This window comes from Eleutherodactylus coqui, chromosome 3, assembly GCF_035609145.1.
Source record: "Eleutherodactylus coqui strain aEleCoq1 chromosome 3, aEleCoq1.hap1, whole genome shotgun sequence".
NCBI lineage: Eukaryota > Metazoa > Chordata > Amphibia > Anura > Eleutherodactylidae > Eleutherodactylus > Eleutherodactylus coqui.
In genome coordinates, this window is record NC_089839.1 from 195,032,447 (window position 1) to 195,054,239 (window position 21,793).

Sequence of the window (21,793 nt, forward strand, 5' to 3'; positions counted from 1 at the left end):
TGCCACTAATTCATGTCAATGAAAATTTGCGATGTTTGAACAGTATGGAAATGCAGACTGACACCCGGTAGGGTATTGGATTTCCCAATATGAGACTTTGGTCATGCAGCAGGAAAATGGTAAAACTACAAGTGTGAAAATGGTTTTAAATCTAAGTGTTTTCTAGCATTTTCCCCTCTCTTTTTAATCTGTAATGCTGTGTATATTAAGAAAATATTCCTGAAGATCAAGTATGTGGAACTGATGCAATTATAGGGTTATATGGGGTTTCACCCACTTGCACTCAAGTTACCTGCTAGTAAAGACTTGTAAGTAGCAAAACTCTGACTCGTCCTGCTTTTTACTTTGCACCATTATTACTGCTTTTAAGGAATCCATCTCAATCGGATGTTGATCAAAACTTTCGACGTGTTGCTGTGATATATCAACAGTTTGTTTTTTCTTTTGGTGGGTTGAGGGTTATAAAGGGCAGCAACTCGTTAAAGCAAATGAGCCAATCTCACTAGTGGAGGGGCTCCTGGAGAACCACTTTTGTCTGCAGCTACTCGGATTTTCTTTATGTGCATTTTATATAAATAACAGGATAAGAAACCTGAGGGGAATAAAGCCGCAGTTGAGTAAGAAATGTATGTCTTATTTATTGCGCCAGAACCTTCCACTATGACCGGCCTTTAGATTGCATCAGTGCAATATACCAGTGAATGTAAGAGTTACATGCTACCTCAGTCGGTTACCAGCTCTGTAAAGGATCATGTGATGTCTTAAGGTGGCAGGACACCTTAGATAGCTGTCTGCTATTCCTCCTGACCCCACCATACAAATGGCCCTGCTCAACATGCATGTTTTCTCAGTGAGGAGAGGGAAATAAGCTGCTGTTGGACATCTCTGGCTGCAGCTTATCTCCTGTGAGAACAAATTTTAACATTTTGAAATCCAACGTGCCCGACACTCCCCCCCCCCCCCCCCCCCCCCCCTCCTGACATCTGCCATGGGGGCAAATAATCAGGATTCCTTCCCACACATTTGACCGTTGGCTTTTTTTTTTTTTTGCTGACATTGATTTTGGCCACTTTTACTGAGGAGCGGATGTCTGAGGAGCAGATGTCACGTGTTTTTTTGTTGGAGTTCTTGACAGGTTAAAAAACGATGCTGTAACTCCACAGAAAACCAAGTGCCTCTCTTCAGACCCATGGTTTGACACTTTAAGGGGCTGGTTATCATTTGCACTTACTAGTAGGAGGCCGCCCCTACACATTGCAGTTGATGTGCTGTAACTGCAAATGGATGACCACTAATTGCCAAATGGCACTTGGACTTGTATAGCAATTCCCAGTGCTGTCCGGCAGGTGACTGTGATCACCTGCGTTTAGAGCGCATCAGCCGCCTTGTATATGGGTATCCTAACTAGTAGTTTTCATACAGATGTCCACATTTTAATAGGTTATAGCGACCTGTTCTCTTAAAACCTCTTCAAAAGACTTTTTTTTTTTTTTAATATGCTGCCAGCAGTACCTCTAAAGCTGTACAAAATGATACATCTACTGAAATGGGACAGGAGGAGGCATGGCTGAACTGCCCCTTGGTGTATAACTTGTGAAACATTGAAGTTTGGGTGCAGGTTATATAGGAATTAAATACCTGGACTTTCCACACAAATCAAAATACATGCTGAAAGGAAGCTATACAGTATGTTTCTCCCTTAGGTTAGTTCACACATGCAGTTTGAGATGTGGTTTAGGCTGGGTTTTTTTTTTAAATCAAAAGCCAGAAGGGGACCCAACAAGAATTACTATAGGTCTGTCCTTGAGATTTCTCTTTGAAAACATTCCTGGCTTTCGCTTTAAAAAAAAAAAAAAAAAACTGCATCAAAATCAGTATGCGTGATTTTCTCCTACCTACTCCGACATGACTGTTTACTTTGCCGGTTTGTGAAAAATTAACATGCGTCAAAAGTATTACAAAGGAAACGTGTCCATTTATTTTCCTCTTTTACATTGTAAACTTTTGGGTTAAACTCCAGTCACCCACTTTACAGGATCACAATTATGGAGCTCCACCACCACCAACGCCACCTGCCTCTCCACCTGTTCAGGCTATAATCCCACGTGCAGAACTTAATGGTGTTCACTCACCTGAAGACGAGGAGAATTCTGGAGACAGTGATAGTTCCTCAGAAGGAGAGGGGATCCCCAACTGGTGCCACTGCAACAACTCTGCAGATGGGTTTCTTGTAAAATGTGAGAAATGCAGGTGGGTCATTAAATTTCCTATTAAAAGGATATACCTAAAATAACAATGGGAGCTCAAAAAATGGCAGTGTATAAGCACACGGCTGTCTCCGGCGTTCTCACTAAAATGGGTGAAGCAGTGGTGCACATGTGTGGCCACCACTTCATTCATTGTTGAATGGGTTCTGTGAAATTCCCAGTGGTTGGATCTGCACTGATCAGCCAGTTATACCTTTTCCATAGAATGGGGGATAACTTGTGATTCTGGGAATACCCCTTTAAGAAGTTGTTCTGCCATTGGCTGAGCTGCAACTTTTTGGTACAGTGTTAAATATAGTAGTTGTAATAAATTAACCAACTGTTTGTCTCCTTCCCACTGCAGGGGTGTAAACAGGGGTAAAGTTATTCAGCTGAATCGTCGGAAACAAGACAACGTCTCTGGTAAGTTTACCATTATTTAAGGGTCCTTTTTACACAACGATTATCGTTGAGATTCTCGCTGGATCATGGAAATCTGAATAATGGTTCGTGTAAATGCGTGAACGATAATTCTTGTCATTTTGGATCATGCATGCATAAATATAAGGCTGGGTTCACACGGGGCGTATTCCCGCCGGAAATCCCGAGGTTTGGCCGCAGCAAAAACCGCAAGATTTCCGCCGTGAGAACTGCCACGGAAAGACCCGCGGCGGCTTTGAAGCGGCCCGGCCGCTCGCTTTTCCGCTGCGGCCGGCGCTCACATAGAGGAGAGTGCGGCCGCAGTGGAAAGAAAAGATAAATAGACATGCTGCATATTCTGAAACCGCGGCCGCCGCAGCCGAGGTTCCAGCCTGACTTACCGCAGCGGATTGGCCGTCCCGTGTGGATGAGATTTCTGAGAAATCTCATCCACATGGCTGGCTAATCCTGAGATTAGTGGCCGCAGGCGGATTTGCCGTGGCGAAATTCCGCGGAAAATCCGCCCTGTGTGAACCCAGCCTAAAATGATGGTCTGTATAAACAGGCTGTCCATCTATGAGTTATGGCCTGTTTACTTTGAATAGAGGTCGGCATCTTGGAGCGATCTTCAGCCCGTCCAGCCTCCATGCAGTGAGTGATCGCTCCTGTGTAGATGCATGGGAGCGATTATCGCCGGGATAGCTGGTGTGCACCTGACAATCAACCTGTGTGGAAGAGTCCTAAGTTGGTTTCATTTATCACATTCTTGTTCTGCCTCTAGCCCTACTTGCATACCAATAGACCAGGTTGTTGGAAGTGCTAAGTATGAGGATCCTTTATACATGTGCAGATATATTGGAAAAAACAAGCGTCACTTGATGATAAAGCGAGTCAACATTCAAGACATTCATTTATATGTAACAATAATTGTATGTTTTTATTCATAATTTTCGTTCACTTTTAGGATTGCTTGTCTGTCTTCCTATCTCGTCTGCTAATGACTAGCAGATGCCATTTTTACACAAAGGGAAATCATGTGACAAAACCGTATCTTTTATGATAGCCTACAAATTTTGATCAACCATTAACAGGCAATTTCTTGCTGATGGCGCAAACACTTGTGTGTTTTATGCCAGTCAATGATTCCAGACTTTTACGTGATATTACAAACTTTCATACTATAATCGTCTCCTTTAAAATACTTTTTAGGTGGTTTATGTTGGAGTAACCAGTATCCTAATCGGTTGGCTTTGACTACCTTTGGTCAAATGGTCTAGACCAGTCTCCTGTTTATATGTGCATAAAAATTGTGGGGGTTTGAGATGGATTACAAGGAGCTGACAGGGATAAAACTTGCCTCTCCAATCTGCTGCTGCTTCCATGCCAAAGCTTCCCTGGTCGTCCCACCAGTCTGTTAATCCTGTTTCCAACTTGTGACTGCTGCAGGTAATCACTGCAGCAGGACAACGGTTTCACTAATATGTCACTACTAAAGACAGTGATTACCCACTGTCATGTGTCAGTACACTTGGATCCTGCTAAATGAAAACAATGGGGACCCACAAAGCATCAGCAGAGGAGTATTACTCCTATTGGTATTTTTGCAAGCTATTTTTTTTTTTTTTTTTTTTTTTTTACTAAAGACGTTGATTAAAACTTTTAAGGTGGTTGTCCATGTATTCACTGTTCATAAAATAATAAACAAGTATATGCTCGCGTTTCTTTCCCCCAGCTGCTCCAGTCCAACTGGTGTCACTTCTGGGCACAGCGGAGTACGTGTTATCTAAGCATGCGACCACGGAAGCCAATTGGAGTGCTTACAAAGCTTTTGTAGTTAACTGTTCTATATTATACGTTGAGTCTTTATGCCTATGTGTTTCTTCTGTTTAGGAGGTGAGAGCAGTGCCACTGAGAGTTGGGATGAGGAACTTTCTCCATCAACAGTTCTCTACACAGCCACCCAGCACACGCCAACCAGCATCACACTCACTGTCAACAGAGTGCGGAGAAGTAAACCAAAAAAGAGGAAGAAAAGTACAGAAAAAGCCCGTAATACCCCAAAAACCAAAAAAATCAAGGTAGGATAACACATCCGGTTTAGGGTGGCCTTTTGGGGGACAACAGTCGGGATAAAAATGCACTCAAACAAGCGATTTTCAGCAGAAGCTGTCCTGTGTAAAAAATGAGCCCCAACAGGGTACTGAGCGAGAAATCACTGTTGCTCGGTTCTTCGTTTCAACTCTCTGAAACAAGGAGACTAGTGAGACTCTTGCTCAGTGTAAACAGTCGTTCATCTTTGAACAATTGTCTGTTCGGACTCAATGGAGGCAGGTAGCTGGAAGAGCCCTCTCACACGCCCTGACTCCATTCACTGAAGGCACAGGAGTGATAATTTTTGGGGCGACTGTTGGACAGTTAGGCCAGTCTCACACAGGAGTTATAAACACAGCCAAGCAAGCTAATAGTGCCAGAACTGAAAACGCATTAAAAAATGCGGTAACCACGTTCAATTGCGTTTTCAGCTGAAAACGCACTCCATTCATTTCAATGGGCAAAGCATCGCGTTTTGAAAAGCATAAAAATAGAACAGAGAGCAATTCAAAAATGCAGCATTAAAAACCCTGCGTTAAACGGGAAAAAAAAGGTTTGGTACCGTGTTAGCCAGTGGAGCAAAGAGTGATTGTTCTTAGTAAGAGAAACCACATAATCCTGTAGACTCTTCGTTGTTAATGCTGGTCTGAGAAGCCCTATTGAAATAAATGGCAGCGATTGACAGCGTTTAGCGCTGCACTGAAAACGCAGAGAAAGCATCTGTAGGAGAATGGCCTGAAGCGCCTGACAGTCATCCCATGTAGTGATCTTTCTTCATAATGGATAATGGTTCTATTTGTTTATAGTTTGTTACTGCCACAAAACCCAAAACGTACACTCATTGTAAAAAATAAAATATATATAAATCTCTCAAACACCTAGAAGGAAACCACCTCTGTTTGTTTGTAATGTTGATATAAATAAGTGATTATAATATCAGAGCAAAAAGATAATTTATTGTGTGACACCCCCCCCCCCCCCCCCCCCCTTGAAGGGAGGCTCTAGTACCCTGATGTACCGCCTCTAGCTTGGATACAAGATGTGATACGGGCAGGCATGGAGGCTCTAATACCCTGTTATGCCCCCTCCAGCTCGGATATAAGATATATGGGTCGCATGGAGGCATACAGCTTCCGTATGGTAACCTGCGGCATATCCTTCCACATTTGCTTTAACTGAGCCTCTAGATCAGGCAAACTCATAAGCTGTTTAAGTTGGCGACCCAGGTAATCTCTTACATGTTCTATTGGTGATAAATCTGACGACCGGGCAGCCACATAAGTGTGACAATGTTGTGGGGACATTCCTGTGACCCCCTTGTGTGTGTGGCCGAGCATTATCCTGCTGGGAAATGCCTCTTGGAAGCCGCCATGAGAGGAACACATGTGACTGCAGGATGTCCTGAACATATCACTGAGCTGTCATTGTCCCGCGTATCACTACTAGAGGAGGCCGTCTGTCATATGTAATGGTCCTGCAGACCATCACAGCAAAGGCAGGATTGAGGCGCTCACGTCTTGGTTTCCAAACACGAAGGCAGCAATCATCTGTACACAAACTAAACCTGGATTTGTCACTGAAGGCAGCAGAGAATAATCCCTGGATCAACAACCCTGAGGTAGTTAGTGACTATAACATAAAATATTGTAACGCTCAAGAAAGGCATGCAGGCCCCTCTGAAACTCTTATTGAGATCGCCATCACCACTACCTTAGGGCTCTTTCACACGAGCGCATAAATGGCAATGGCGTTTTTACATTTTCACGCCTGCTCTATTTAAGCGCCTGAATGGGTGTTTTTCAGCAATCACAGCCAGCGTTTTCTTGTCCATTCACACGACCGCAAGCATCGTTTTTAGCAACAAAAAAAAAAGCACTCCGCACCATGGAAAACCCTCACTCTGCCAAAATCCCCGGGATGCCTTCCAGTGCCTACATAGAAACACCTGTAAGCTTTTCGCAGTGTTGGACGTTGCAAAAATGCCTCCCCCTCCCTTCTCTTTCCCTACTTCCATTGTAGTCTATAGGACCCACCAGTGTATATTGGCCAAAACGTAGTTCCAGAACTATGTTTTGGCTGAGCATATATGCACCAGCCACGTATATGTTCTATTTTTCACGCTGCCGGCGTATTTACGCGCCATATATTCGCCCGTATGAACGACTGCATTGGACACCAACACTTCACATGGGTATCGTTTATGCACCCGGGCATGAAAACGCAGCAAATATGCGCTCGGGGGAATAAAGCCTCAGGCGGAGATTTCCATAGTCTCTGCTCTAGGTAACACTTCTATATAGATAACACAGGATCCAACGTTCACATGTGATGGTCACAGCTCACCTCCTCTCCCTCTTGGCACAGTTCACTGGGTATGCCCACAACATTATCCTATAGAAGCCGATGGGTCCCCTCCTGTTCATTGTGTCAATGGCCCATGTGGTTGCTATAAAGCCGATCTCTGCACTCAGAAAAGATGTCAGGCCCATGGTCGTGCAGGCAATAAAATCAACAATGTAAAAACAAAAACGCATTACAAAAATGGCAAATGTTTCACTACCTGGCTTTAATAATGAGCATACAAAAATACATGATATGTTCCGTTTAAAGCCGGTCATAGACAGGATCCTCTGATCCGCACAGTGTATAGTATAGTTTTGCGATAGATGTACTGTCTATTTTATGCCAAGGCCTGCTACACTGGGAAAATTTAAAGGAACACCACACATAGAAAATGCACAATAGATGAAATATCCCAACAATTCCTCCGTTAATCTTTTATTCTTCTCCTTTTGAGCCTGTTCTGTTTAAGGTTACAATTTAAAACTAAGTGATATATATATATATATATATATATGTGTGTGTGTGTTATTTTGGCTCAGTGGTTGGCGTTGCTTCCCTTTTGCTGTGGGTCTAGGGTTTGAATCTAACTAAGGCCTGCTGCACTGGTGGATTTTTGCTGCAGAGTCTGGAGCGGGCGTCCGCCTCTGGATTCTGCAGCAATAACCCTCCATAGCATGCAATGCAAAAAAGATTCTTCATGCATACGAGTGTAAACCAATTGCGGTTTCTACTGGCAGATGAAAAATCGTCGCATGCTCCATTTTCCTGCAGTTCCCGCACTGACTGCTACCATTAAAAGCAATGAAAGCTGTCTGACCCGTGGCCTGTTCGCAATTGATATTGCGGATGGGCCGTGGGTTCTGCGGGAAAAGCACGAGTTTAAGAAAAAATCTGTACTGCGCATGTCCAACGGCGAGCACTGCAGACCTGCTGCAGTATGGAGAAGCCGGAAGAAGAGGTCTGCGTGGACGCTGCCTGTACGCACAGGGTCACCCGCTGCGGTCAGGGACGGATTGCAAGGCGGAATCCAGACCTGCAGTGTGCATTTGGCCTAAGGCCTCCCTCACACAGACTTTTTCTTATTTTTTAACAGCGTGTAGCGCTGCCTTTTCAGCGCAGCGTTTAACTTTGCACAGGGCTCCCTTAATTTCAATGGGGCTGTTCACACAAGCGACAAAACACAGAATCTTCAATGCTGCGCTTTGACAGCGTTGCATGTCCTATCTCTGGCCGTTTTCAGCCCTGCTTCGCCCATTGAAATGAATGGGCAGCGTTAGCAGCATTGCTGAAAGCGTGCCGCGCTCTGAGCAGCGCTAGCTGCACTACCAATAAAAAAAACGTTATACTCACCGATGCTGCCGCCGTTGGTCCCTGGCGCTGCTTTCCGGGGCTGTGGGCACTTGTCAGAGCATCTTTTGCTAGTGACGGGGTTTGAAGGCCGCGTCTCCAGCAAGAGATTGCTCTGATTGGCTAATCCAGCGCCAATTACAGCCAGCGCTGGGTGCGCCAATCACAGCCATTCAATGAATGAATGGCTTGTGGCTCAGCCAATCATAGCAATTTCTTGCTGGAGCTGTGGTCTTGAAACCCCATTACCAGCAAAGGATGCTCGACAGGCAAGTGCCTGCAGGGACGGCAGACGGCGCCTACTAGGTGAGTATTTAATTTTTTTTTCCAGCTTCCTTGGCTGCATTATCAGCTGTGCTAAAGCAGCCAAAACGCTGGCATAATGCTTACCAGCACTGCTGAAGTCGCGGTAAACGCAGCATTGAGAAATGCTGCGTTTAATGCAAACGCCTGTGTGAGGGAGGCCTGAGGAGCAAATTCTGCAGACTGGCAAGCTGGTTATGTTTGGTGTTCCTTCATGGGTGTATACTTTTGGCGATTATACTCGGGTATATTTGTAACTTATACTATGTTTTCATTTTCTTAGGCATTTCGGGAAGGTTCCCGCAAGTCCTTACGAATGAAGGCGAGTCCCCCATTTTCTTAGTGTTTAAAACCGTAAAAAAGCCAGATATTTTATGAGCTTGGTTTTGTTATGAACCTTTTTGACTTTCAATTAGGACACCTACTGAAATGGAAACCTACATATACCTTACAGTATGCATCACAAAGATAAACCTCTGGATAACATTAATCGCATATTTTGACCTTCAAGTAGAGGATTTTTGAGAGTAAAAATATACTATGGGCAGGGAATGGGACAAAATAAACTAAGCAGTACTTGCTGGTTAATGTCCCGCTGTTACGACAGCCATTTTTGCTCTGGAAGCTCCTGCAGCAGTAACCTGCCACTCGGTTAATGTTGTTACTGGCTACAGTGGTGGTGCGGTCTTAAATGACACTTGACCACTGAAGCCAGTGATTGGCAGCAGCAGTCCTGTGAACAGTGGACCATTGCAGGAGCCTTTGGGACCAGAGCAGCAAGAACCAAAATGGTTGCTTTAAAGTGGAGGGACATCTAACTGATGAGTACTTCTCATTTTGTTTCGTATCGTGCCCCAATTTTTCTGTGTTTAACTTTGGGCTCCGGATAGCCCTTTCATTTACTTGGAGCTGACTAGTTAATGGCCAATGAAATGTGTTCTCTATAGTTCATATTCACGCATACATTGATACATATTTTTTGAATATTTTTCTTTTTAAACAGTAGTAGCGAATACCTATTAGTATGACATCTTACTATATTTATGGATTACCGCCATCAAACTTAATTTGCTATGTTTTTTTTTTTTTGCCCTCTAGAATTCTCCTTCAGATGCTCACACATTGGACGAAAATACCACGGAGGGCTGGGAGAACAGGATCCGGCTTTGGACTGACCAGTATGAGGAGGCATTTACTAACCAGTATAGTGCAGACATGCAGAACCTTTTGGAGAGGCATGTACGCTCTAACAAAGACCTAGTTGGAAAAGCAGAACTGCCTGAAACCATAAAGAAGACAGAACTGTCGTGTAACAATACAGTCGTTGGATCTCAGATGCAGGTGATTATTATTTCATTCATTTAAATAGTGTTAACATATTCTACAGTCCCCATTTAGGCTTAATGTAAATTTTAAATTGGCCCTTCTGGAGGAAAGGCGGCTCGACGACAGGAAGAACATATAAATCCCTATGGAGGAGATGTCCTTAATTGGATTTGTACTCCGGAATCCCAACAGTGCTAACCACTGAGCATTGTATGTTGCAGTTGTTATCTTTAAGGTGCCTTGACATACACAAGAGTGTTTTGTAAAAGAAAGAAGTTAAAACCAGCAACAAAATCGCTGTGTGTGAACTCAGTAAAAAAAACAAAACACTTTTTTTCTATTATACACTCGGTGACAAAAAAAAATAATCAAGCAGCTAGGAGGAGTTGTCGGAACTAAATGAAACTTTGTGTGATTGTAACATTGACATATATAATCTCCTCTAGATCATGCAAACACGTAGGCTGTTAAAGTGGGCATCCCGGAGGGTACCATACATTTTATATTGGCGGTAAACCTGGCGACCTGGCAGTCACATAAAAGGGACAATGTTGTGGGGGCTCCTGTGACCCCCTTATGTGTGCAGCCGAGCATTATCCTGCTGGGAAATGCCTCTTGGAAGCAGCCATGAGTCAACATGTGGCTGCGGGATGTCCTGAACATATTGCTGAGCTGTCATTGTCGCCTATGACACTACTAGGGGTAACCGACTGTCGTATGCAATGGCGCCCTGCTGCATGCAGTTTCGACTGAATATTGTCACTGATTGAGACAGATCAACATCACATTTTTCATTATGAATTCCACCATGTAAACTAATCCCTTTTGTTAAACTAATACGGTGCACTGAGTGGCTGCTCAGCAATGTCAAAAGGCCACTCAATGCACCACATCAGCTTGAGCTTGACAAAGGGCTTACAATCAGTTAGATATGTTACTTTTCTTACAATGGTGATTTCTGAGGTTGAAAATAAAATTCCTACGTTATTGCACTCAACAGTTGTAGCTGCTCATGCTTGAGTGATCAGAAGATCCTCTCCATTGGTGATCTTTCGGAGGCGTTCTGAGCTGTCTTTTAATGGCCATAAATTCATATAGTTATGGCAACTGCAGTGTCTTCCTATGAGGAAAAAGTTGTGACACAAAATTAAGATTTCAGATATGGTGAGAATCCTTGAGATCATCAGAATTCACATCTATGATGACTATGTACCTCATATGGTAACCTTGAGCTCGCCTGCAAGTCGCATTAGTACATCTATTTTGCCATGACTCACGGGCAGCTCTGTGACTCTAAGGTCCTTGTCCAAAGACTCCTTTAGAATTAGTTACGGGTGTTCTTATATGTATATTTTCTCTTGCTTTTCGTGTATGTTATGATGTGCAAGGTAGCTGATAAACCTTTTGTTCCAGTTTCAGCTGGGAAGGGTTGCAAGAGTGCAAAAACATCGAAAAATATTGCGTGCCTCCAAGGACTTGCCGGTGAACACTCTTGTAATTGAATATCGGGGCAAAGTTATGTTACGACAGCAGTTTGAAGTCAACGGGCACTTCTTCAAAAAGTAAGTTTATGATAATTGTATTAGAAGTTTTTGCATAGGAATCATAGCTTACCTTCCTCAATTTCTATTTCTATTATTTGAAAAAACCCGTAAAGTGGACCTGAGTGTTAGAACAATGATCCTACTACAAAGTGTGAGCCCCATTTATCTAAATTATGACTGTCATTTTTCCCCACCACTGGCTTTTCTATGTTTGTTTATTGTGTATCTTTTTCTTTGGCAGACCGTACCCCTTTGTACTCTTTTACTCCAAATTTAACGGTTTGGAAATGTGCGTGGATGCGCGGACCTTCGGTAATGATGCCAGGTTTATCAGACGTTCCTGTACACCCAACGCTGAGGTAAATGCATTTATGTACATCTTAAAGAAATGCTAAGCTGGTAATATGCCATCTCCATTTGTCTAGCAGCTGATTGTAATCTCGCAGTTACAATTTTGCGTTTTCAAAAGGCCAGTGCAATTGATAATGGTATCTCCAACTTTTGACTGTGTATTGAGGTCCCTAATCTAATAGGACATGGGTTTAGCAAAGTTCCCTAAATTCCATGTATAAAGAGTGATGTAAAAATGTGTTGTCTCTGGGGAATTAATTTTCTCTCACTTTGGGTTATCCAGGTCAGGCATGTGATTGCGGATGGGATGGTTCATCTGTGCATTTATGCTATTGCTGCTATTGCAAAAGATACAGAGGTCACCATTGCCTTTGATTTTGACTACAGTAACTGGTATGTATTCACTCTCCATTCTGCACAAGTGTATATCATTCAGAAGTCCACTGTCTAATTCATAAATCTACTTGCAACTTCATACACTCCAGGGAGGCTCAACCTGTGGTCAGGGGCCTTATGCGTCCAAGGATCCTATTTTCTGCATCCCCCAACTGTCTGTCCACAGAAATACTTGTCTGTGTGGCTGTTAATATCTAGTTTCCATGCTACTTCCTTACACGGGATGGGCAAGTACCAATAGTGCGCTGTATAGTCATCCTTGAAACCCCCATTTATTAGGATAATGAGGCGCCATGACCTTGTTTGACACTCCAGAAAGGAGTATATGAGTTAGAGATGCGTATAGCTTTCTCCATTGTAGTTTTATGGGAGTTTTGAAATGCTGGGGTGTTACCACAATAGTCATCTACAATAGAGAATCACATGCATGATCTCCTCTCTGGATTGCTTATTTGGGCCAAAGGGGGACCCACATTCTCTTGCAGTACGCAGTCCCCATGTCACGTGATTGCTGTTTTCCAATAAAAAATAGAAGGTTAAAAAAAAAAAAAAAAGTTAGTTTCACCTCCCATCACGGATCTGATCCATGAGGGGAGGTGAAATTGCTTATCTAAGGCCTTCGGCGATGTCCCCTGACGGGATCGTTTATCCACGGAACTTTTCCCAACTTCAGTGAATGCGCCCATCGGTAGAATGGCGGACGCAAGCGCAGAAGTTGAGGAGGGCCCGGGAAATTAAAGATCTCCTTGCTCCTGGCTACTAAAGGTACCAGAAAGGCTGGAGCAGTGACCGAGGGCCGCGGTGAGCGTCTCATGTCGCGTGATCGCAGTTATCCAATGGATAATGGCGATTACGTAAAAGTTAAAACACAGTTGAAGCTTAATGCTCTTTTCGGTTTGCACCCTGTTGTGCATACAGACATATTAGGGCCACAATGGGTATGTTTCTGAACACGGGACAAATGGGGCGGAACCATTTTAGGGCGAAAGTCTTCATTCCTATGTGTTTTGTACAAAATAATGTTTTTAAAAATGACACAATTGCCAAAAAAACAAAAATTGTGATTTTTTTTTTTTTTTTTTTCTTCTGCTTTGCTCAGATTCATTCAAAACCTGTGGGGTAAAAATATACCGTACACCCCTGGATGAATTTGTTAAGGGATCTAGTTTTCAAAATGGGGTCATTTGTTGGGGGTTGTCCAACATTTTGGCCGCTCAAGGGCTCTACAAGGGTGCAATGGGGCCTAAAACATCTTCAAGCAAAATGTCTGTTCTGAAAGCCACTGGTTACTGCTTTCGGTTTTGTGCATAGAGACACAAGATTAGGGCCACAATGGGTATGTTTTTGAACGCAGAACAAAGTGGTATTCATTTTGGGTGCAAATCCTCATTTTCATGTGCACTATACAAAAATCCTGTCTCTTTAAATGACATTTTTGCAAAAATATGAAATTTTACTTTTTCTCCTCCAAATTGCATTAATTCCTGGAAAAAAAAACTGTTGGGTCAAAATACTCCTGACCCCCCCCCCCCCCCTCAGTGAATATATTAAAGGGGTGCAGTTTTTAAAATGGGGTCCTTTGTGGGGATATCTTTCATTCTGACACCTATGAGCCTTTGCAATCTTGGCTTGGAGCAGGAAACCAAAGTGTTCCTCGAAATGTTAATCAGTGTTAAATTTGTACATCTTCTACATGGTTAATAAAAAACTCACATTTTTCCAATGTACGTCCAGAATAGAGTAAATGGAAATATATGTGTAATCAAAAGTTTGTACAGTATGTTTGCTCATATTTGCCATATGTTCACATTTTCAACAGCAATATCTCAATGCTTTCAAAATCTTCCTAATTTTGGTGCTTTTAATAATTATGCACAAATTTTATTAGTCTATTTTTACAACCTAAATGAAGTACAATATGTAGCGAAAAAGTATCATAATCACTTGGGTATGCAAAACCTTTAAAGAGTGATTCTGTGTTAATGACCTGGCAATATTTTGTAAATCTGACATGTGTCACTAAGGCGCAAACAGGCTTGGTCACTAAGGGGTTAATAAAGAGGTTTTCCAGGGAAATATAATAGATGACCTATCCTCAGGATAGCTCATTAATAGCTGATCGGCTGGAGTCCACCACTTGGGAATTCACCCAATCAGCTGATCAGGTGTCCGCTGTTGTCACTATGTACGGGTACAGAGCGGAAGATGATGCCCTCAACCCTGTGTATTTGCCATCGCTTGTAACTGCAGGCGCAGCTCTGATTAAAACCAATCAGAGCTGCATCTGCAGTTACAAATGCCGTGCACTACACAGGGATTGGAGCAGCAGCTTAAACTATGTAGCCCTGTGTGTAGTGGTATAATGAGTCACGGTTGCATCCCACAACCAGCAGCACATGCTCTGCAGCACAGTCAATACAAAATAATAGGTCAGCAGGCAACGCTTCCATAAAACAACAGTTTTGTTTTTTATTTATTACAATTAAAAAGATGTTACAATATAACCCAATGAGGAAGCTCGGGGCGAAACGTGTCGTGGTGTAGGTGGTAAGGTGGGCTTTATGCATTTTGTACTGTTATGTATGTAGGTTCAATCTTTTGTATGCTTGATGTGTCATTCTATATGATTGAATGTTTGTTGATATATGGTTTTGCATACATGCATTTTTGAACTTATATAATATTCTATGAACTTGATATGTTGTATCAAGTTCCGCCTGCCTGCTGCACATTGGAGACTCATCTCTGTTATATTGTAACAGTTTAATTGTATTGAAAAAAATGTAGAAAAGTTGTTTTATGGAAGCTTTGCGTGCTGACCAATTATTTTTGTTTTGCAATGTGTGTAGTGGTGCTGACAGCGGGGCACGCGATCAGCTGATCTGCCAGCGTCCAAAAAAACCCGTTTCGGCGTGGGACAACCCCTTTAAATCATAATGTTTACAGACGTCAGACAGTGGATTGGAAAGGGTTAAAGGTTGTGCACCCCTGATATACAGCGATATTTGTACAGAGATAACAACTTGTAGAAATTTACCACATTTTGTCACTAAGGTATATGGTGACTTTAGTAAATAAGCTGTTACAGGCTACCATTACTTGTATGCATACGTGACATCATGTTGTAGCCAGTAATGTGTGAAGAATAACAGAATGCTCTCTGATCTTGATCTGGTAAAATAATACTTGATATGTCTCTTCTTGCTTATCGCAGTAGTTACAAGGTAGATTGTGCGTGTCACAAAGGCAACCGAAACTGTCCCGTTCAGAAGAGGAATCCAATTACTGGAGAACTTCCACCTCCTCTTCCCCTTCCACTGTCCATAGGGGCAGAGACGAGGCATCGCAAAGCTCGGCGAAGAGAGCTAGAACAGCAGGGTTTTGTGGTGGATGAAAGCACCAATCACCAGACTGATGAAGTGGCTGAAACTCCTGCAACAGATGCTGGAACTGGTGACCATGAGGTAAACCCTAATTATAACTTCTGTGTAGTGTTTAATAAAATACATTCTAGTGCTAATCTCCACAGTAACTATTTAATGATGTGCTTTTGATGTTCCCGTGCGTGGTCTCTAATCTCCATATGCATATTTTCTCAGAGAACATATTTTATGAAATGCTTCCTGTTCCTGCAAATAAGTCTAATAAAGCTATGTTCTTCACAGGCGGAAGGGGACATTGCAGTTAAATGTGAAGATACTAAAGAGGAGGAGGTGGGAATACTACCAAGGACAAGAAGGGTGCGTTGTTCTCTTAATTCTGCTTAAAGTGTACCTCCAGTTATACAGAGAAATTATTATAGTGCAGGAATATGCACAACAAATATTTTTCTAAATAGCCAGCATAGCATAACCAGCTGTGGTCCACATTGCAGGCAGCTCATATCTATGCACTAGGAGTCCTGTTTTGTTTCCTAGACTCCCGTATCCAGTAGGGGAGCCATTGCTGGAGGATGTAATCTAAATCTGCAGCTCTAGCTACCTTCTGGATTCAGAAGCCAAGGAGACAAAGTAGGACACTATCTCCTACTGCACATAGCTATGAATAGCCTGCACCATAGCCTCTCTCCAACCCATCGTGGTGCCCTGCAGGAGGAGGAGGTACGTCCTGTGAATCCTCCATTCGCCGCTATGGGTGCCCTTTTCCTGCGCTCCCATCGGCTCCCATGCTTCCCAGGGCTAAAGCCTTCCTCCTGATCTCAGCATCATCTCTTCTCCTCTGCTGCGACCTGTGGTACCTCTCATGGATCTTGTCTCAGCAGCGAGATCTAGGGGCTCTAGCACAGAATAGAGTAAGCTCTACCTGGTGGCTAGCTCCTTTTTATCTGTGCCCCTTCTGCTGCACCCTTAGCAACAAGCGAACTAGGCCCTAGCACCATGTCTGACCCCAGGGCAGAATGTTACAGCTAGAGTTACGCACTTTGTGTGCTCTTGCTGGCACACCAAATTTTCATGCAGGCAGTCTGAACCGCTCTGCGTTAAATGCCTCCAATCGAGGGAGGCTGCCAGTAATCTTCCTACTTGCCCTCTCCCACCTACAGCCCCTTCAGCCGCTGAACCAGAATGGCATGCTCTGTCTCGTGCGGTCCTGGACCTTAATAATGAATCAACGATGGAGGATTTCCCTGTCACCCGCTTCCAGACACGTCTAATGGAGGAGATGCCTTCCCCCGTAGCCCCTCCCATGGAAGACCCAGGAAGCAGTGTAGACCATCTCACTCAGGACAATCTTCATCGCCAGCCTCATCATGCTCTTCACCTCTCACTGGGACATGCTGAGCTTTCGTCCATGGATGACCTTCGCTCAGAAGGTGAGGCGTCTGAGTCTTCCTAAAAGTTGGATCTGGAAAAGGAGCAATTGTCCAAACTATGCTCTTTAGTCAATAGCTTGATAGTTGCTGTGAAGGACACTCTGCAGGTAAAAGATCTGGATCCAGAAGCATCTGCAGGTCTCTTTCAGAAAGTCTTTCAGATTTCCAAAATATTCCCCTAACATCTTCACTTCCCCCAAGGAATTTGAAGACTTTCCTGTCCAGGGAATGGAATCTTCCTGACAAGTGTTACTAAACTGGAGTGCTCGGATATTATGTACCCCTTTCAGGAAGAGCCCATAAAGAAATGAGCATCATCTCCTGCGGTAGACCTTCCAGTGTCACTCTTTGCAAAATACACCACTCTATCTATGGCAGAAGCCTCTTCTTTTTCGAAGGCCCGTGATAAGCTAGAATCGCTGGCCAAAGCATCCTTTAACCCTTTTCCAATCCACTGTCATACCTCTGAAGATATTATGATTTAAGGCTGTACAGCTCCGATGTTGGAAGACGTCCGTCAGGGTTCTCTTACAGTATATTGGCAGCCTCTCTGCTATCGAAGCCTATCCAACGTGTCACCTCATGCAGTACTGGCTTTAGCCAGCAGATAGCGCCGTTATATAACGGCAGAAAAAGAGTAAGCCCCCTAGGAAAACCAAGATTCAAATTGGATTGGAAAGGGTTAAGGCAGTAGGCTCTGCCCTATGACCTCTCTTTGCCTTTACCTGGATCAGCTACTGAGTTGGACAAGCAATTGTGCCCCAGCATTCTCACTGGAAGAACTTGCAGATATTGTGCAGCATATCAGTCAACAGACGAATACCACTGTTAAGCGTCACTGGAGGCACAGCATATCAGATATTGCGCAGCATATCAGCCAGTCAGACAAATACCACTGTGAAGCGTCCCTAGATGCAGCCAAACTAGTGGCTCGGGCCTCTGTGGCCTCCATAGCAACACAAAGGACCTTGTGGCTAAAATCCTGTGATACTGATGCAGCATCCAAAAGGTCCTTAACTGGACTTCCCTTCGCTGCCCCTTCGGCGCTTGGCTAGTCAACATTATTTCGGAAGTCATGGACGGTAAGAGCTCCCACCTATCTCAGAACAGGTCTAGCCAAACAAGGTCTACTCAGAAGCACCATCGATTTCATTCATTTCGGTGCTCCAGTCCGTGGATGGCAAGAAAACCACACAGAATCACAGAAAGAAACCTTCCTTCAGACCTTGACCCTCCTGATGACCCCATCCACAGGCTCCAAAGTTGTTCTCCACAAATTCCTCCGCATTAAGAGCGGCCCCCACTCCAGTCACTCAGGTGGGTGAGCAACTTTCCCACTTCAGGGACATCTGGTTTTCCCACATCTCTGACGCCTGGGTCTGGGACCAACTCTCCTCAGAGTATGCCATGGTTTGTCAACTAGCATCCGGACCATTTCTTCAAGTCCACACTATCGACATCTCCTTCATGGGTCCACGATTTGGATCAAGCAATATGCCAGCTACTTACCCAGTCATTAGCCTAATTCCACTCGTGGAGCGTATCGCAGCGTTTTATTCCAATCTCTTTTTTCCTTCCGTAGAAGGATGTCTGTCCACTCCGTTCTAGACTTGAGGAAACTGAATCAATATATAAAAGTCCGGCATTTCTGCATGAAGTCCCTAAAGTCAATCATCGCATCCATGGAACGAGGCAAATTCTTGTCGTCCATCTATATCATGAAGCTTATCTCTATGTTCCCATCTGCAGAGCGTATCAACTCATCAGTGTTTTTGCTCTTCACCGTTCGGTTGGAGCACTACCAGGTTGTAGCTCCCCCATTCGTTTTGGCCACGGCTTCGCAGGTGTTCATGAAAGTCCTAGCGGCAGTGATGGCTCTACTATACTCCAGGGGGATTGTCACAATCCCCTATCTTGACCACATCCTAGTAGAGAAACCTTCCCACTCGCCCGCTCTGGAGTGTCTCCACATCACTCTAGACACTCTCTCTTGTTTTGGGTGGATTAACTACTACCCAAAGTCCTCTCTCTTCCTATCTCAGCCTCTGTAGTTTTTGGGCCTGGTCTGACACAATAAGTGCATGTGTTCTGCTACCATCACAGAAACTTCAGTTACTCCAGAAACAGGTGCGCTCCTTGCAAATTCTGATTTCCATTTAATCTTGCATGAGAGTCCTGGGGTTATTGGTCCTGGGGGCCTGGATTCCTCTCTAGTTCACTGGACACAATCCTTTCTGACACTTCAGTGGTTGGTGCTGACCAAGACTACCAGTCCCCTTAGGGGGAACATTGCGCAACTTCACAAAGCAGAGGATGTGGACAGTACAAGAGTCTTCCGTCCGCAATAAATATGTTAAAGTTTCGGGCTATACTATTCTCGCTCCGTTATTTTGCGCTACAGCTAAAGGGGTTCCGAAGCCGTGTCCAGATAAGCAACACAACGGCAGTCATGTACATCGTCAAGGGGGAGTCTGCAGCTCAGCAGTCACGGAGGAAGCGGAAAATTTTTTAGCATGGGCAGAAGCACTCCTCCCAGTGATCTCGGCAGTCCACATACCAGGCGAGATAGCTGGATAGCAGAATTCCTAAGCAAATAGTAAGTCGACCCGGGAGAATGGGAACTCCATCCCGATGTCTTTCAAGACCTGTGCCACAGATGGGATCACACAGATGTTGACATGGCATTTGGGATTGATTGCAAGATTACAAAATTTGTGTCCAGGTCAAAGGATCTTCAGGCATGGGCGGTGTTTGTTTTGTAACAAAAATACATAATGTTTCGAGCACAGAGGGGTAACCCCGGTTTAAAAATGTCCTTTTAAAATGGTATAGATGTTCCTCTGTTGGGTTGGAGCAGATCCGGTTGTATCTGATGGCCTGGCTGTAGACTATGGACTTTTTTATGTGTTTAGCATGGGAACTGTCCCATCTGAGGTATGTGGGCCAATCAATTGGTTTTCGGTATAGGGATGTCTGTATTGAGTTGTTAGAAATAAACTTTTTGGACACCACCATTAAAATTTCAATGTATGAGTAGCTTAATGTCAGGTTTATGGTGGGGTGGAATGCATTGAATCGGTCATGGAATTTTACTAGCTCTTGTTCAGTGTTGGTCCAGATGATTAAGATGTCATCAATGTAGCGGAAGTAGGCCAGTGGTTTGTTGGAGCAGGAGGCCAGAAAGTCACTCTGCAGTTTTGCCATGAAAAGGTTAGCATATTGTGGTGGCATTTTACTGCCAGGGCGGATCCGGTGAGTTGCAGGAATCTCTTTGCCAAAGGAGAAATAATTGTGTGCGAGGATGAATCTTGTAAGTTGCAACACCAATTCAAAGGCAACCCCATTGGCCTTATGGTGTGCTTGGCAGACAGTCAGTTTGTTTGGGATGTTGGAGTATAGTGATTCCACATGCATGGTGGCCAGGATGGCGCTATCAGGGAGGGGACCAACGGTTGACCGTTCAGTAGGTTTTCGGTGCCTGCAAGTAGCTGGTTGTATTTCTCATAAGTGGTATTAGGCCTGTTTCACACCGCATGTATGTGAAGGCCGTGGTTTCCAATGGGTTCTTTCAGGCTACAAAACATCATTTATGTGAAAGAACCCATTGGATACCATGGGCTTAACATACATGCGTTTTGTAGCGATGTTGCATCGCTGCAAAGCATGCTGTTTTGTAGCCCGTGTGAAACAGGCCTTATACTTTAAAGGCAGCTTTAAGTCCCAACGTAACAGAAGAATTTAGGAATATAAACGTTTATTACTAGCTTGGATACTATCAGAAACTGTGTGGAGGGGGGTTTACACCAGTGGAGATTGTGAGATATGAGAAACAGCTTGGCCTGGTGTTGACCCCCCTAACAGCAATGTAGAGACTATAAATTTTCACATTGCTGGTCACTGGACTAATTATTTACTATTTTAATCATCTCTCCCTAATATTTATCTAAGTTCTATTTATCACAATGTTTGTGCCCTCTCATCCTGTCTCTGGTATTTATATAGTGCAAATTAAGGTCACCACGTCGGTACCCTCCATGTGATCGTGTATAGGTTTTAATGTAAATACGTCTGTAGATTTGTTTCATTATGCCTGAAGAACAACCCTAAGTAGGTTCGAAAGCTTGCAATAGCATCACGTATTTTTGTTAGCCATTATAAGGTGTCATCTACAAGATTACTTGGTTTCTCTTATTGAGAACAATCACACTTTGTTCTACTGGCTAACGGTACTAAACGCTTCACGTTTTCCCTTCACTGTATCACATCAGGACAAGGTGGTCCTCCGTCCTGTGCTCCTCCTTCCTGCCAAAGGAGAAACAGTTTCTATGCTGAGACTTGTTCAATATCTTCCTCCTTGTTTGGGCATTTTCCCGGGAGTTACACATAGTTCTCCACTATGTTACAGTTTAATTGTTAATGTTTTATACTTTTAGACTACCTGTTGTACCTTTTTCATATCCTATTCTGCTGCTCCTACTGCTTGCATACAAACTGATTAGCCTGGTGCCTGTAGGACAGAGGTATAACTAGTAGGAGGAGCTAACACTTTTTCTACTTAGTGTCCGCCTCCTAGTGGCAGTAGCTATACCCAGTGTCTGCCTCCTAGTGGCAGTAGC

General features: G+C 43.8%; 1 protein-coding gene across 5 annotated transcripts in view; it reads left to right on the forward strand.

Moving 5' to 3' along the window:
- The window catches only part of SETD5 (SET domain containing 5), a 116,526-nt gene that overhangs the window by 71,208 nt on the left and 23,525 nt on the right, over positions 1-21,793 (forward strand). For 2 of the 5 annotated variants that reach the window (XM_066596729.1, XM_066596733.1), the window contains 10 exons: positions 2,021-2,250; positions 2,611-2,669; positions 4,557-4,744; positions 9,034-9,072; positions 9,849-10,091; positions 11,490-11,638; positions 11,862-11,979; positions 12,255-12,364; positions 15,582-15,831; positions 16,033-16,107. In XM_066596729.1, the coding sequence (XP_066452826.1) occupies positions 2,021-2,250; positions 2,611-2,669; positions 4,557-4,744; positions 9,034-9,072; positions 9,849-10,091; positions 11,490-11,638; positions 11,862-11,979; positions 12,255-12,364; positions 15,582-15,831; positions 16,033-16,107 (1,461 nt within the window). The remainder of the gene's footprint in view (positions 1-2,020; positions 2,251-2,610; positions 2,670-4,556; positions 4,745-9,033; positions 9,073-9,848; positions 10,092-11,489; positions 11,639-11,861; positions 11,980-12,254; positions 12,365-15,581; positions 15,832-16,032; positions 16,108-21,793) is intronic. The other 3 variants (XM_066596731.1, XM_066596732.1, XM_066596730.1) reach the window with 2 other exon arrangements.